Raw genomic sequence first — 17,651 nt, 5'->3', positions numbered from 1 at the left:
TTATTTTCCTATTTTCTCCTTTTAGAATCATCCACTTTATGATAAAAAATCACAAGAAAAAGATGGCAGAAAAAGAGAAAGGTGTTGCCGATGAAAAGCCTTTTGAGGGTAAAAATGAAACCAATACCGTAAAAAGCGAATCCTAAATATATTAGCCCCTTTTATTGGGGTATGTTGTGTAGATTTTATTAAGGCATAAGTACTAATAAATGTTACAAATTGTATAAAAATTGTATGCGATTTCTGGTCCTTACTTACAGATTTGTATATGTTTACAACTCATGATATCTTCCACATTTACAAAATTATTTTTCCAGACAAGAACATTTGAGCAAGCTCCAGTTGGGATGGGCTCTAAGGTAGTTCGCTTCGCCACTCATGAATTTCGCTAGTAATGACTGACAAAATTCGTCGTCTTGCTTAGCTTTATCAAGGTCTACTTCAAATAATTTCTCCTGTTCAACCTGGGTTAATAGTAGGGTAAAAGAGTGAAATAGTGAAATAATATTCGAGTTTGAAATTTTTAGTTTACCTTATACGCTCTAATGGCAGCAACTTGCTCTTGCAACTCCTTCCCATAATTCATAGCAAATTCCTCGCGTTGTTTCTGTTTCTCTATATCTCTACGAACTTCGCATTCCCATCTTTCATTAGCTTTTTGTGCTTCAAGGCATTCGAGATCTTTTTCTTTCATCTTTTGGATTTGATTCTCACAAATCTGTGCTAAGAGTTCCTCATGTGCTTTCTAGGAGAAAAAAGAATTATAGTACATTAAGCTGTACGGATTTTTCTAATAATTATATTACCTTTGCTACTGCTGCTTTCTTTTCCTTACTCTCCCTCCACTGTTTATCTTTCTTTTCATTCGCTTTAATTTCAAAATCCCGTAATGCCTGCGGAATATTTCCGTTTTAATAAAAGTAATTAAATTGAAGTTTTTCCGAACAAAAATATATTTACCTTTTGAAACTCATAATCCTTCATTGCTCTTTCCTTTTTCAGTTCGCGAAGATAATTCAAATATGTCAAGGTTGCCTCACGTAACTTATTCTGAAAATGTGATAAAAAAAAATAATAATTCGACTTACGCAAGGGTATTTGATATACAATATGGAAAATATGTATAAGAGCCGTAAAATCCCTTTATGTTCCATAGCCCGTCAACTACACCCACATACCATTGATGTCGGTTCCTGGGAATATACATCACCTCCATTCACGATTTTCCGTCAAGCTTCTATCAGGGATCAGAGCCTTGAAGGGTGTTGGAGTGCACTTCATTCAAGACCGAAACGATACACTACAGGATTTCAGTACCCTGTAGGAGGCAATGTGGTCAACATTGCGCCCGTGATTATTACCCTGATTTGGCTCAGGTACTCATTCACAGCTGAGTCGACTAGTATCTAAAATTCAGTCATGATACAGATTCCTCTGCCACCAGTGAAATTTGAGGTTACAACAGACCAGCGCTCTAACTAATGAGTCATCCGGACACTAAGGAAGTAAATCCTCTTAAAAAATCCGCAATCCAGATTGAAGGAATTGACGCGCCTATCAGATGAATTGCAGATGTATTTCTGCGATAATAATCACAACCAACATCTTGGAGTGAATATCCAAGGTATGCCCAGAAAGACTCCAGGCTCTGGGTATTTCAACTCAACAAAAGAGTCGATAAGTTGAGGAAGGAGATTGGTCGTGTCACACAAGCACCTCTAGAAAATCCATCTCCAAGATCGCATAGATATGTTGACCTCTCCAATGATGTGCCAATCACCGAAATCGGAGAAGTGTTGAAAGCTAACCCAACCGTTACAATATAGAAGCAGTATGGCGCCCTCTCTAAAATGACCACGCCTGATATACATAACTGAATCTGACAATGGAGTAGCCCTTAAAATGGCAGGTAATTAGAAGGCATCAGGAGCTGACAAGATTCACAACTTTTGGTAGTCCAAAAGCATTCACAGAGTATGGAAAAATCATTTTAGTCAGATGATTACTGATCCAAAGTCTAATTCAAAGATCCAAGTGCCTAAGGATCAAGAGGCTACAGAGGCTGTAAAGAACAGCTTATAATGAATACAATAACTATGTAGCAGGCTGCACACCTGCTATAGCAATTATGAAGTCTAAGTTGCTCGGGGAATTCGAGTGGTGTCCAGATCTTGTCCTGAAAACTGAGTTGTTTGGGAAAAGTAAAATCATAGCAATAAACATCTTCGCCATTCCCGTTCTTCTACATACTCTCAGGTATGATACAATGGAGTAATACGGATTTAGAGTCTGTCAGCAAACGTCTAATGATAGTTCTAGCAACAACTTGCGCAGTAGAGCTGCCATATCGAATGGTCTTCCGGGATTCGTCAATGTATTTCAAATGCAGATACTGATAGCCATTCTGAGCGACATTATTTGCACTCAATGGTGACATCCTCCAGGCTGATGTGGTAGGACCTTGATTTTTTACTGGAGTAAGTGAGTGGCCCGAGATTGATTGTTAAATTATATCCACCTGGCTAAAACATTACGCATGACCTTTCTCCTAAATTGGATACTGACGTCATATTCGGTCTCACCGGGCAGTAAAGCCCATGGTGTTTTACGTAGGCATCTGTTGTGAGACTTAATCCTACGGTCCTCTTAAGACACGGATTGATTTTGTGACCACAATCAGAGCCCCGCTGAGACAAGCGCGAATCACGGCCGGCAAACCAAAGTGATTACAGCGTCTCCCGGTGCCACCACTATGGAGGTTCTCCTCGGCCACTTGGTTTTGGTTTGGCCGATAGGGTTGCCGCCCCATCTTCCTCACCGCCGCCTCTGAGCACCGGTCTCACCGGGCAGTAAATTCACACGAAATTAACAACTTTGATCTATCGTAACCTTGGTAATTATATTGGGATTTCCATCAAACTCTCCATTATAGTGGCTTACATCATGGTCTATATTGACTTTATACTCCTAATATGAATAGGGCGGTTTCCCAATAACTTATCAAAATTTGAAATATACTGTTGTTAACTTCATTTGAATAGATACTGGGGTAGAATATATTTTGAGACTTCCAGGTAGGTACTGAAAATGAGATTTGTTTCACTTTTTGGTGAGTACATTTTCAGTCAGAACTCTCCTATTTAGCATCTGATATTAAAAGTTAGACCTGTTTCGAATAGTATCTACTAATCCAATAGCTACATATAAATTAAGCCAAATGTAGTACTGAACAGTTTACTCATTTAGGAGGAAGAATCGTAGAATTCAATTTGCCATAAAGGTTAACAAATGGATCATTTCAAAATAGCACAAACCGGCTGAACAAAATGTACTGCTATATAACAATACTCACAACTTTTGCAGCAAGCTCCTCTTGCTCTCGCTTATATTGCGCATCAATAGCTTCTTGGAACATTCGATCGAATGCGATTTCATCTTGCATACGTTTCTTTTTCACCTCCATTGCCTCCAGAAGTTCCGCCTGTTGAAAAATACTTACATATTCATTCACCTAAATCTTGAGATTCATATCTCGCATACCTGAATTTCCTTCGCTTTTTGCAACTTTCTACCAGCTTCGCCAGCTAAAGCCCGTCTTTCCAACTCTAACTCCGCTTTCAACTTTTCTTCGGCCCTGAAATTAAACCCGCATTGTCACAATTGTTTATTCATCACTGATTAACTTGCACATACTTCAAACGGGCCTCCAACTCCTCTTGTCTCATTTGTTCCTGATTCCACCTGACTTCCAGCACTTGATGGTTAAGGAATTTTTGGTCATCTAGAATTCGTTTCTTCCTCTCTAGCTCTTTGCATTCCTCGATTCGTGCCTAATATAGTAAATACGAATAATAGCGTAACACAGGGAAGGAAAAACTTTTTATAACTAGAAATGTGTTTTTAACTATAATATGTATCTATAGTATGTAAACGATAGCCTGCAAACCAACCTTTTCGTCACTCTGCTTTTTAGCAACCTCCTCCCAAACACGCTCGTGTTCTAGATCTTCAATCGCTTTACGTCGCTTTTCTTCAATTTGTTGCAATTGACACCACTTGGTATCATTCAACATATTCTTACGAAGATGATGGCGAATATCATCACAGTTATTGCTTAAAATTTAAAAATAAAATTATTAGTCTCATCTCCTCCAAGTACATATTTTTAATTTGATCTGCTTAGAATTTAGCTGAATCTTTCTCAAGACTCAGTAGCTACTAACGTCTGTACTTTGCTTGGACACTTCGACATTTTAGATAGATACCACAGAACCATATTTATTGACTAGAAATACAGGATTTAATCTTATTCGTGCGTGCAAGGAAGCATTACGGGAAAATGCTGGGAAGAATTTGTAAACTTATCTCTTCCACCCCCTTCTTCTTATGCTCCAAGAGATAATATATAGTAAAAATCTTAGGAGTCGTTTACACTAATGTCGAAGTTCCACGAACCACTCGCGGCTACTAGTGAACCATGGGTGGTGCGTATGGACTTTGTTTTCAAAGTAGTTGCTAACTAGTCCTGAATAGAAAGTCTGTGGCGCTTTATTTTGTTAGGGACGATTTGTCTACAAGGTTCTTGATCTATACCATTTATAAAGATTTGGTCAAGGCTGATTCTTGATACTGATTCGACCTCCTGGTTCGCACTGGATCTATCTAAGTCAAAACAGCTGAGGGGTAGTGTGCATTTTTCTAAAACTCCTGTAAGATTCCGAAGTACAGTGCCGAAAGCAGTTACAGTGCCGCATTTGTAGCTCCATTTGACGTGATATGCCTTATATAGAGTTCCATAGCAGCCGTATATTCCTTTTCACCCCTAATACGACGCTAGCCTCCCCCCCGCCAGGTCTATAGCGATTGAATGTTACGGTAGCACTTAGAGTTGATTTTTTATTTGTTATAAAATAATATAACAAAATAATGGCGACCCTGATGGTCATACTATTTCCAATAAAAAATATAGTATGTGGCAAATTCCGCTCGCTCTTTGAGATATTCTATCTTTCTGATTTTAAAAGTAACTGCCAATAGAACCAATCTTAATACTTTTAGTGAACCCCATCAATGCACTCAAATGGAACGCTGGACTTGACCATCTCCCCACAGAGTTATTCATCGCTGCACGTGCAGTTACTGCTGATCTACTACTTCCAATCATACAGAAATCTTGAGAATCTAAGACCCCCCAGAGAGTGGTAAAAGGAAATGATCATCAAGATCCCAAAAAGAAAGTGTTACAATTAGAGGGGTATCTGCCTGCCTCCTGCCGTCGCACAGATAATGGCTAAAATTTGTAATTTTGAAGTGCATCAAAGAATATCTCGAAAGTTTGATCGACAGAGAGCAGACTGACTTTCGCTTCGAATTCTCCTGCATTGACCAAATCAACGCCCTTCGGATCATTTTGCAACACCGTGCAGAGTTATGATCTTGGCTGTACCTGCTCTTCATCTATTTCGAGAAAGCTTTCGATAGTATGGATAGGAAATGTATCTGGAGTACTCTACGCAGGAGGGGCATTCCGAGGAAACTAATAGCCTTCATCAAGGCGACATATGATGGTGCAAAATGTCACGTGTTGCAATAAGGTAAAATCACGGAGGATTTTGAGGTCCAAGACAAAATTCGCAGGGTTATCCTGTCTTCATGATGACTTGTCCGGAGGACGTGGAGGAATTCAGTTGACTATGACATTTTTCCTCAAAAACCTCGACTACGCTGATGATATCTGCTAGCTCTCTCACCGGGTCATGGACCTTGTCCAAATGGCTCTGGATCAGGAAAAAGATAAGTAGAGCTGGATTAAAGATAAACACTAACAAAACTAGGGTTTTCTCAGGCTGACAGACGGTCGCACTTCCCTGTCTGCGTTAATGGGCAAAGCATCGAAGGCATCGATCAATTTGTATGTCTAGAAAACGTAGTTTCTTCCAAAGATGGCACCGAACTAGATGTCTAAAATCTGGAAATGCAAGTCAAGTTGGGACTGATCTATTCTAGTGTTCTTTCTGTGTTGCTGTATGGGAGGAGGGCATGGAAAGTGAACTCCACTGTTATTTAAAGACCCCTAGCCTTCATCAACACCTGCCTGCGTCGTATCATCGGAATACGCTGGCCTGTCACGATTTCATACCTAGAACTTGGTGGGCGCACAGGCCTGGCACTCATACGCACTCTGATCGGAAGACGGAAGTGGCGGTGGATGGCTCACACTTTAAGAAGCTTTGCTGCCAGTAGAAAGAAGAGGCGTGCGGTTTTTTCCATAAGCGAAACGTTACATGTGATGAAAAACCACCATTGACAAAAAAGCCTGAAACATCCCATGTGGATCTGCCAATAGTTCCCAGTCTGTTCAGATCTTTTGCCAAGCTTCCACTTATTTCTTTCGCAGTGCCATTTGCTGCTGTCGGCTGGGAGCTTCTCATATTATTGAAGTTGTATTTTTTTCGACTGAATGCGTCGTAGGTAGTACGTGCAGCCTTTCCATTGAAGTGATTACGTGATTTCTCAAAATGACGGGTGAATCCTAATTTTGTTAGTTCTTACCACACATCAAGAAGACTAAACGCAGGAGATTCGTTTACAGACACATTTGTACAAAGTGTATGGTGGGAAACAATCATTGCACATCATCGACCGTCTTCGATATGTGCACGAAAAGAATTGCGTGCATAACGTCTGGTGTTGGTACCATGTATGTGTTGCAACGCACTGCCTATGCGCCCACGTGACATGCCAATACATGAACCATAAGGGCTAAGGGCTAGTTCTTCCCCACTCCACGAACACGAAAAGACATTCCGTGCGCCTTTTTTTTTTTTATGGATGGAGGTGGAAATCTTAGAAAGACGCTGCTGCGCCAGATTGCAGCAGTGTGTGGGATTCACACCCACTAAAACCACCCCCACTCTTCCGCCGCTCCCCGCGAGACCACCGTGAAGTATTACTTCGCGGGGGAGGCTCTGGTTTGCTATACCAGCTCGTCCATGTCGCGTCTCCGTCGCGCCGCCTTCCGAGCTCGATCCAACTCTGCACCACGGCTACTGCCTCATTTACCGCCATCCAGTTTTCCTCCGACTTCAACATCTCTTCCACCAGGTTGGAGGGCTCGATGTCCGCCCCTAAGATGCTGTTCAACCTCCTTTTCTGCTGCAGAAATCTGGGACAATGGAACATAACGTGCTCCGGGTCCTCAAGTGTAGCACCGCATTCAGGACAGTTGGGAGACTCGTCCAACTCGAAGCGATGCAAGTACTTCCTACAGCCACCGTGTCCCGTAAGGAACTGTGTCAGGTGGTAATTCAATTCTCCGTGCTTTCGGTTGACCCATTTCTCGATACACGGGATCAATGTATGGGTCCACCTGCCCTTGTCGGAGTTATCCCATCGTTGTTGCCACTTGCCACACAACTCTCTCCTGATGGCTTTTCGGAAATCCGCATTTACCTCGGCTGGATTTGCCTTCCGTTTTTCGTAGAGCCAGTGTGCCTCGCTCGCTAGAAGATCTATAGGGATCATTCCTGCGATAACACACACTGCCTCCGTCGACGCCGTCCTAAATGCGCTGCACACCCTTAGCGCAATTGGCCGGTATGCCGAACATATCTTCCTCCGGTTGACAGCGTGGTTCAATGCTCCCGCCCAGACCGGGGCCGCGTATAGCAGGATCGACCTCACCACTCCCGCGGTGAGTAGCCTGCGACCATACTTCGGCCCTCCCACGTTAGGCATCATCCTTGCAAGGGATGAGCTGGCATTTGCTGCCTTCTCTCGCGCATAATCCAAGTGTCCCTTGAAACTCAGCTTGGCATCGATCATCACCCCCAGGTATTTGACAACCGAATTTAAGACGACCTCACGATTACCAACCTGGATGGTAACCGTGTTGTTCTTCCTACGGTTGGTAATGAGGACCGCCTCCGTCTTTTCGTCCGCCAGGTCCAGCTTGACCATTCGTAACCATGACTTGATGGTATGAATGGCTTCATTTGCATAAAGCTCCACGTCCTCGGGATGCTTTGCAATTGCAACTACCGCCAAGTCGTCCGCAAAACCAATCAGCGTTGTCTCCTCCGGCACGCGAAGGCCAAGCACTCCGTCGTACATTATGTTCCCCAGCAGCGGTCCCAATACAGAACCGTGAGGCACACCTGCTGTCACAATGTACTCCTTCGGCCCGTCGTCCGTCTCGTACCAGAGAAGTCTATCCGAAAAGTAACTCTCGATGAGCCGAGCCAAGTAGCTAGGAACACCCAGTTTGGCCAAAGCGCCCTTAATCCAGCCCCAGTTGGCTGAGTTAAAAGCATTTATGACGTCCAGCGCCACCAGAGCACAGCATTTGCCCATGGCCATTGCATTTCGAGCCAATTCCACGACCTTTGCTACTGCATCGACCGTAGAACGGGCTCGCCGAAACCCATATTGCCGCTCCGAAAGACCACCCGCAAGCTCGATGAACGGTAGCAGCCTGTTGTATATCACCCTCTCCAACATCTTCCCCATGGTGTCTAAGAGACAAATAGGGCGATATGAAGAGGGCACACCGGGTGGTTTTCGGGGCTTCGGTAGCAACTCCAGCTTCTGCCTCTTCCACTGGGCGGGAAACACTCCTTCCGCCATGCACGATTCGAATGTGCTTGCGAACCACCTTGGTCTGGCCTTGACCGCCACCTTCAGAGCCCTGTTCGGAATTCCGTCCAATCCCGGAGCCTTGCTGTCCCCAATACGTCTGCAGATTTCCCAAAGTTCCTCTTCGGTAACATCAGGGATCGAGAAGACGTCCTGCTGAGCTGCCAGTTGGGGTTCTCTTTCGTCCTGCTCCTGCTGCGGGAAAAGAGTTGTAATTATTTGCAACAAGAGCCGTGGGCATGTCACCTGAGATGATTTTCGCCCGCGGATCTTCTTCATTACAACTTGGTAGGCTGTACCCCACGGATTCGTATTAGCCTCCATGCAGAGCTTCTGGTGGCATTCCCGCTTGCTTCTCCGAATGGCCTTCTTAAGGTTGCTTCGCAGATCCCTGTATTCCTCCTCACGCTCCTGGTGCTCCGGCCTTCCCCTTGTCCTGTGGGAAAGTCTCCTCGCTCGGAGACAAGAGGATCTCAAGGCAGCGATCACCGTGTTCCACCAGTAGTTTGGCCTCTTGCCGTGGTGCAAACGTCGTCGTGGCATCGTAGCGTCGCATGCTTCGATTACACGCTGAGACAGCTATGTGACCCTTTCCACCGCTGTTCCATCCGGATCATGGGCTCCCTCCAATGCGGCCAGGAATGTCTCCTCGTCGAAAGCTCCGATATTTCCAAGAAGGGAAATATGTCCTATGCCGACATCCTCCGAAAGGTGAAGTCAGACCCGGAATTGAAGGATTTGGGGGATAGTGTGAACCATATTAGGCGAACACAGAGAGGGGATCTGATGCTGAAGTTAAGTAAATCCGCCGACAAGTCGACCGATAACTTCCGCGAGAAGGTGGAAAGTGTACTTGGAGAGGAAGCTGAGGTAAGAGCTCGGAAACAGGAGATAGTGGTTGAATGCAAGGACCTAGATGAAGCACCTCACGGGAGGACATCTGTGCTGCGCTAAAGCAGCAGTTCAACCTTGGCGATATAGACCAGAGTGCCATAAAAAGGATGAAGAAGGCATATGGTGGCACACAGACCACTGTTATTAATTTGCCGGCGGAATCAGCTATTAAGTTAATTACCGCGGGCAAGGTAAGAGTAGGTTGGGTCGTGTTGAGGCTCAGGGAGCAAATATCTTTAAAAAGATGCTTCAGATGCCTCGATTTCGGCCATTTTGCGGCGGCATGCACTAGCCAGCATGATAGGTCGAGGAGCTGCAGGAAGTGTGGGGAAGAGGGCCACCTCATCAAAGATTGCACCGGAGATCCACGGTGTATGTTATGTAGTGGGAAAGAGGGCGTGGACGGCCGGCATATTGCGGGAAGCAGCAGATGTCCGGTATATAGGAGGGAGCTGAACCGCACAGGCAAATGAGATTGATACAAATCAATCTCAATCACTGTGAGGCAGCTCAGGACCTGCTCTCGCAAACCATTCGAGAATCGAATGTCGATGTCGCGGTTATTTGCGAGCCGTACAGAAACTACGGCGGTGCGACTTGGGCGGTGGATGCGTCTGGCAACGCCGCAATCTGGGCGTGCGGAAGACAGGCCATTCAGGAAGTCATGGCCCCCCCGGCAGCCGGTTTTATAAGGACGAAGGTCAACGGTGTCTATATTTACAGCTGCTACGCTCCTCCTAGTGCAACCTTAGCACAATATGAAGAGATGTTAGACAGTCTTGTGTTGGACGCTAGAGACCGCAGCCCTAAAATCATTGCGGGCGATTTCAACGCGTGGGCCCTGGAGTGGGGAAGCCGATCGACGGACACCAGAGGTCAAATTCTGTTGGAGTCATTTGCGGAGCTGGACATCGTGCTGGCCAACGTTGGATGCGTGCCCACCTTTCGAGGAAGAGGATCGGGTTCGATCGTTGACCTGACATTTGTTAGCACTTCACTGGTGAGGGAGATGGCTTGGCAAGTGAGTGAGCACTACACCCACAGGCCATCTTCCTCCGCATTGGGAACCGGGGAAGCAGTCAACGACGCTCTGGAGGTGGAAAGGCTAAGGCGGTTGGCTGGTCTATCGGTGCCCCTAAGATAATTGATTTGCTCCTCCTGTATGTAGTCTTCTTGGTTACCATATCCATGCTTTCAACAGTCCTAGTGTAGTAGTGAATTACAAAAGACTACCCCCACACCATCTCAGGGTGGTGTCCGAGGAGACTCGATACTGCATACAGTTCTGAAAATACATTGGGAGAGTGCTAGGATAGTATAGATTCTTTTGCCGTGTACATGACGTCTTTCTAGTGCAAGTCAGAAAAGGGAAATTTACTTTTCTTCTCGGCATTTCTTCCTCCATTTTTTTCTAGAAAGTTTCCTAATACATACATATTATTAAAAGTACAAAATATATTTTAAAATATTTTCGACATAACATAAGCATAAGGCCTAATAGGCCATTGCGTTAGGATTTAGTCGCTTGTCAAATTGATTCAGAGTCATAAATTAGGTATTGTAGGATCATAGTTCGTGCAATTATGCTTTCGTCAGAATGGTCTGCATAATTTCCCTTGCCTTGATGAATATAAAAATGTTTTCACTATTCAGATTCATCTTATTGTCGTGCAGTAGAAGAAGTGAAATAAGCTTCATGAAAGTTTCAAAAGATCGTTCACCCACCTCTACAAATTTTTAGAGCACAATCATCATTATTATTTAACAATTATTATTTAACAATATTATTTAACAATATTACGCCCAAAGAGAGTGTATGAAGCCTTCGATTAGCCTCATGGATATTCTTGCCTCTGTGAGACTTCATATTTTTGGAATCTAGTAATGGCCCTGAAGGATGCATGGCCGTACCTCACATAAATTCAGAATTCCCAGTTTATATTTCTAAACTCGACGAGAAAGGTAGAAAAAGGGGGATTCGACCCGACCCGGAGATTTCTCGAGGGCCCAGAATAGAAATTTCAATGAAGAAAAGGATAATAGGAGCGCCCGCATAATTTACGCCTCTGCTCTCATAAAAAAATGTTTGCTCAGTTCAAACGATTGTAGTGTGCCCGTGTGCATTTCATAAGCAGAAACAAAGCATATTAAATAATGAAAACAAAACCTTAAAAAGAGGTGACCTTTTCGTTTTTTTCTAGGCACAATATGAAACGTTAATTCGTAATGTCTAAAAAAAATTAATACTTACAAGGTCAAATAATGCGAATTCAAAATTTTTTGTAGAAATTTATGTAAAGCTCTTTTAAAGTGCTTAAAAAGGCCTTTAAAATGAGGTATGATGGAAGTCAGTGCGAGATATAATAACGAAGCTATGACCAAAATAATGTAATTACCTGAATTTTTGATACAAAAATCAATTAAAGCAAAACCTTGTAGTGACCGCGGCTGCGCGACGGGAGCGGAATTTCATTCGGCTCTTTCTTAATTAATTTGCTTAAACAATGCATTTAATAGTGTGCAATTGCCTTAAAGTTCGCCGCAGATTGCACATTATTCAATGTATTCAAGCGAATTGATCTTCACAGGAGGGGAATGATTTGCCGCATCTGCAGGCGCATGCGCATGTTGCCGCAACATTGCCGAGTGAGAAAGGCTATGTAGCGGGAATAGAAGCGGTGCACGAACAAAGACAGCGAGGATGTTGCTGGGGAGAAAAGTTTTGGCGGCAAGGGAGTTTGGTTTTGGAGCTGGAGGACGGTGGTTGGAGCGTCTTGGCGGAGAATTCGGAGGAAAAGAAAATATCAGGAGTTTGGTTTTGGAGCTGGAGGACGGTGGTTGGAGCGTCTTGGCGGAGAATTCGGAGGAAAAGAAAATATCAAGAGTTTGGTTTTGGAGCTGGAGGACGGTGGTTGGAGCGTCTTGGCGGAGAATTCGGAGGAAAAGAAAATATCAGGTTTTGGTTTTGGAGCTGGAGGACGGTGGTTAGAGCGTCTTGGCGGAGAATTCGGATGAAAAAAAGATATCAAGAGTTTGGTTTTGGATCTAGAGGACGGTGGTTGGAGCGTCTTGGCGGAGAATTCTGAGGAGAAAGATCAAGAGAAGGTGATTCATCGGGCTGTGGCTAGAAGTTTTGGTCTTGGCGGAGAATTCTGAGGAGAAAGATCAAGAGAAGGTGATTCATCGGGCTGTGGCTAGAAGTTTTGGTCTTGGCGGAGAATTCTGAGGAGAAAGATCAAGAGAAGGTGACTCATCGGGCTGTGGCTAGAAGTTTTGGTCTTGGCGGAGAATTCTGAGGAGGAATATCAAGAGAAGGTTGCTCATCGGGCTGTGTCAAGAAGTTTTGGTAGTGACGGAGAATTTTTGGATGTTTCGGAGGTGGTTTTTCGGAAAGTGACCAGTTTGTGAGAAGAAAAACAAAAGGAACAAAAAGGCTAGGAAACGTGCGAGTTCGAACATGTTATTATTAATGATTAATAGTACTTAATTGTTTTTTTTTTATCTAAATTTTTTTTTTTAGAACCTGTTACACCAGCCGCCAGTCGAGCTCGGAGGGACGAACTGGGTGAGTCCTGGTTATCATTTTTCTATCATTTATTTTTCTTTTTTTTTGTTATTTTTTTTTATAATTATTAGTTGAATTTTACCATATTTTTTTTCTTTGAATTGAATTTTGAATTTTTCTTTCTTTAAATTTTACCATAATTTTTTTTTCAATTTATTTTTTTTTTATTGTTATGATCTTGAACTCTTATAAATAATGTGTGAATAATATGAAGTACTTTGAGGACTTCCTCCCCTTAGTTCCTCCTTACTCCCGCGGAATTCATATGAAAGGGACATCCTCTAATCGAATAACTGGCCGGAGGATGTCGAGGAAGGGTGGGAACCTCACCGGCCGCGCCTCGTACAAGATCTGAGGCGGAAGGGACGGCAATCGGGACGGTGATCCGTCGTGGATCTTCCCCTACTTGATCGCGGCACTCGGGTCCGGAGACAAACGGCTCCACGCGCGCGGTCGAGCCGGTTTTTTTTTTTTATTTTCCAATTTAGCTCGCGTTCTGGTTTTCATTCGATAGGCCGTCGCGAATTCCTACCTAAAATCGATTTTAAAATCCGGTGCGGACCCACGCATCGGAAAAGGCACGTTGTTTTTAGTAATGAAGCGTGAGCGATCAAAGCGCTCAAAGGACCCCCCCACATTCCCGAGCCTGGCTAGCACAGAGGCGTGCAAGAACGTGTCGACCGAGAGCTTTGATAGAGCTGCAATCTTTGTGAGCGGACCTTCACGGTCAAATTTTGCCAATTTGTTTATCTTTTTGGGATAGCTCTGCCCTCTAGGTCGTTATCGGCCACTCAAGGGATCGACTTGATCTCCTATCTCCAAACTTATCATTACAACCTTGTTTTCTCATATAGATTGAAAGTAAGTTAAATCTCTTAAAAATTTGGTGGATATAGAGTGCGTAGTTTCAGAGAAAAGTTTTAATTTTCTAGGCATTACGAATTTACGTTTGACGAGCCATAAATCTTTCTATATTGTACCTGCAAAAAACAAAATGATTCATTCGTTTAATTATTTAATATGCTTTGTTTCTGCTTAATATCATTTCTAAATGTTTTTCGAGTTATTTGCGAAAAAAACGTTGAAAATATGCACTTTTTCGATGAAAAAACATGTTTGAACATGAATAACTCGAAAACTACTACTTGTACGAAAAACTTTCACAAAACATTTTTGCTTAGAACTGATCATTTAATCGATTTCTGTGGATACTCCGACACCCCTCCTGAGAAGGGACACATCAGCGCTATATAACTTTACTTTCGGAGTCGCACCCGATTTTCGGCCTTAATGACTGGACTCCCAGAATAAGTGGGACCGAGACCGATTAACCGACTGACGGCTGATGAACATCTGAGGCAAACCGGCAATCATCACTATTAAAGTGACTCTAAATGCCGGCGATGGGAGTGTCGCAATAGTAAATTTGCATCAGTGTAATTTTCATTCTTTTTCTACAAACGTACTGGAAATGGTATTGCGCAATGGATTTAAGTGAAGTAATATATGTATTATATATTGTATTAACTATTCCAGGAGATATTTGACGGGCAGTTCTGGCTTGCAGGGCGATATCGAGTCCGATTTCTAGGAAAAAATACCATCCTCCACCGTCAGGCGTCACCTCTTCGTATTGAAGGGCAAATCAAAGCCGGTGACGGTCGCAGCATCAAAGAGAAGAAAAGAGAAAAGCAAAGGAACCAGGAGTGGATTCCATCCCATGATTATCGGATCTCTATGTGTATTTTCCATGAAATTCTCTTGACGCGATTTTTCTTATCGTTTGTACGTAACAGCCCCGGTGTGGACTACGGCGAATTGAGGTCCGTTTTCTTGTTAACGCGCCTTGGAAAAATCCTTGCTGATTCCAACTGAGCTCGTTGTGGCGTTTAAAAGTTTCTCCGACGGAACTATCTATTTTGATTGATTGTGGCTCATTCTGATAGTCAGCAGCTGCGTGTTGCTCAGAGTCACAGTGGATGGTTGCTTGCCAAAATTTGATCAATTGATGACATCTGAGCAATTTAAAGGACATTTTAATTGGAGTGCTAACATTAGAAAAAATTGACACTGGGATAGCAGAGCTTCATTAAAAAAGAAAAATCGTAAGAATGATCGGTACTTGAGGTCGACTTCAAATTCTTTCACTCAATCATTTCGTGCGGACCCACGCACCGATATAGACACGTGAACCTTGTAGTAATGACACGTTAGGGATCGAAGCACTCAAAGGACTCCCCCACATTTCCGAGCCTGGCTATCACCGAGGCGTGTAAACATGTGCTGATAGAGCGCTTGGATGGAGCTTCAGTTTTTACGGGCGGAAATTCACTGTAAATTTAGCCAATTTTTTTAGGTTTTGGGATAGCTCTTCCCTTTTTGATCAACGCACTTCTCGTATGTTTCATTACACGATCCTGGAGGTCAACTGCATACATAGGAAATAAGAAACGTCAAATCTAAAAATCGTTAATAAGACCTAAAGCATCCGCAAACTTATTGAAAACGAATAATTAATTTCAATTTTAAATTCTTTGCAAACGGAAGTTCTTGTCATGTAAATTGTAGAGTTAGAACCAGTAAGGAAAAGTAAAATTGTTTCTAAAATTTCGTTGAGTGAGTAAACTTTTACTTACATATATTGTTGAACTTTCTTCAACTGAACCGCTGCTTCATTTTCCCTATCATGTTCCCGTTGAATCTCCATTAAACGATTTTGTCTCTCTAGTATGTCATTATGCACTTTAGCCTGAACAATTGCCATGTATTCCTGCTCAAATTCACTTTCTTCCTTTGCCAGGAGTTCTCTTAATCTGAATATAGATGGAATTAGCCGGCATTTAAGGGCCGTGAGCTTATAAATTGTCTTTTACCTCTCTCTTTTCTCAGCCAACTCTTCCTTTCGAACTTGTTTTGCCAAGTCCACCTAGAAAATTAAAAAAAAACAATCAATTTCAAATAGAATCTACATTAAGGACATTTTACCAAATCTTGAATTTTCCGCCGTAGGGCCCTTTCATCGGTTCGTTTAACAAATTCATAAGTTTGAAGTATTTTCAAGTCCCCTTTGGAGAGAGTGGCCCTTGTTGCGTTATCCATCGGAATTCACTTAAACAATGCTTGAACTAAGATGCAAACTGAATTCACACAGCAAATTGATGATGAATTCCACTAAATATAGTATACAAATTTGTTTATAGGAATTCGAAAAAATCTCGTTGTCAAAATAAATCAGTAAAAATATCGATCAAACAAAATTGTGCCGGTGAAGTCACTATGTATATTTATTCAAGGGTGCCTTCGTAGTCACAATGGTGAAAATTTGAAAAGCTAGGAAATTTACGCCTACCAAAAAATATGATTACATAAATTTCCATATTTGGGAATCCCAAACACTCAAGCCATCTTATTTGCACGTCATTGGCAAAAAGCGACGAAACAGAGGAAAACGATAAGGGTGTTCCTCAACCGAGCTCTAAAGTCTTATTCAGCCGGATTCTGCTGGATTCGCTACAATGAGACTCAAAAGGCTTCCAAGAAAAAAACATAAGGTCGGCCACACGATCGTTACGGAGAAGCTTTTGCGAAGAGACCAATTCTCTTGAGGCTACCTCAAAACTAAAGCGGATCCTTCTCAAAGAACGTAGCCAGAAGGTGGGTTACCTACCTTTACAAAGCGGGAGGTACAAAGAAAGCGATGAGGAAATGGCAAACCATTTGCTTGAAATGCACTTCCCAGACAGCATCCAAAATCCCATCTCGTGGTCGACAGACACATACAGCCCTCAACCGGAAGATTGGACTTTGGCATGCAAAATGATTTCACGAGAGCGGGTGAAATGGGCATTTACCTCATTCCATAGATACAAGTCTGCAGGTCCGGATGGCGTTATTCCTGCTCTAGTAATAGAGGGAATGGATGCCCTGGGCCTACACATTCGGAATATATAGCGGGCTTGCCTATCAACCACTTATATTTCAACCAACTGACGTGATGTGAAGGTAATATTTATTCCCAAACCAAGGAAACCCAACTACACAAACGCAAAAGCTTCCGATCGACTGTTCGAGAAACGCTTCAAAAACAATGTTCGAAAAATGCGTTCTTTGAAAATACTGGGACCGGCCTTCTTTCGAGATTCAACCAAACTCACGGTTGGGTGAGAACGAGATGGTATCATAAACAAAACGAAAGATTAGTGTTAGTTGATTAATTTTATTGCCTGCACAAAGCAGGATGAGAAAAAGAAACGAAAAAAAAAAACGAGAACGTGAAAACAGTAAAAAAGCGAATTGCGCGTGAAAGATGATAATAAACGTCAAGCGGAAATCTTGATAGAGAACCGCTGTAAATTTACACACACAGTCAGCGCTAACGCAGAGATAAGATAAGATGAGAAGCGGGAGATTTGAACATTCTCCCCACCTTCTCCACCCGTTGGAGAAGTTTAACTTGATAAGACCTGAGGCTGAGAATCTCCCTCGGTAGTTGCGACTGGCAATAGTACCAATTTTGAAATTGGTCGCGTATATGTGGAGGTTACAGTTTTGAGGGTTA

General features: G+C 43.0%; 2 protein-coding genes across 3 annotated transcripts in view; one reads left to right on the top strand and one right to left on the bottom strand.

The window, feature by feature from the left end:
* Positions 1-230, top strand: part of LOC119652314 — a 34,862-nt gene extending 34,632 nt beyond the window's left edge. The window contains exon 10 of the mRNA XM_038056327.1: positions 26-230. Coding sequence (XP_037912255.1) covers positions 26-146 — 121 coding nt within the window. The 3' untranslated portion in view covers positions 147-230. The remainder of the gene's footprint in view (positions 1-25) is intronic.
* LOC119652324 (trichohyalin) lies at positions 150-17,340 on the bottom strand. Of its 2 annotated transcripts, XM_038056345.1 has the most exons (12): positions 17,248-17,340; positions 16,079-16,264; positions 15,967-16,019; positions 15,730-15,906; positions 3,951-4,113; positions 3,694-3,830; positions 3,541-3,634; positions 3,353-3,481; positions 961-1,050; positions 807-893; positions 533-745; positions 150-464 (listed from the first exon to the last, which is right to left on the bottom strand). In XM_038056345.1, the coding sequence occupies exons 2-12, from the start codon at positions 16,190-16,192 to the stop codon at positions 306-308; spliced, it is 1,416 nt and encodes a 471-aa protein (XP_037912273.1). In that variant the 5' UTR covers positions 16,193-16,264; positions 17,248-17,340; the 3' UTR covers positions 150-305. The 2 variants fall into 2 exon arrangements, with proteins under 2 accessions (XP_037912273.1, XP_037912267.1); XM_038056339.1 differs by lacking the exon at positions 17,248-17,340 and having other exon boundaries at positions 16,079-17,238.
* Between the last annotated feature and the right edge of the window lie 311 nt (positions 17,341-17,651).

Source organism: Hermetia illucens, chromosome 1, assembly GCF_905115235.1.
Source record: "Hermetia illucens chromosome 1, iHerIll2.2.curated.20191125, whole genome shotgun sequence".
In the NCBI taxonomy this organism is placed as follows: Eukaryota; Metazoa; Arthropoda; class Insecta; order Diptera; family Stratiomyidae; genus Hermetia; species Hermetia illucens.
The sequence above is the reverse complement of the archived record's forward strand: the minus strand, read 5'-3'. Positions and strand labels throughout refer to the sequence as shown.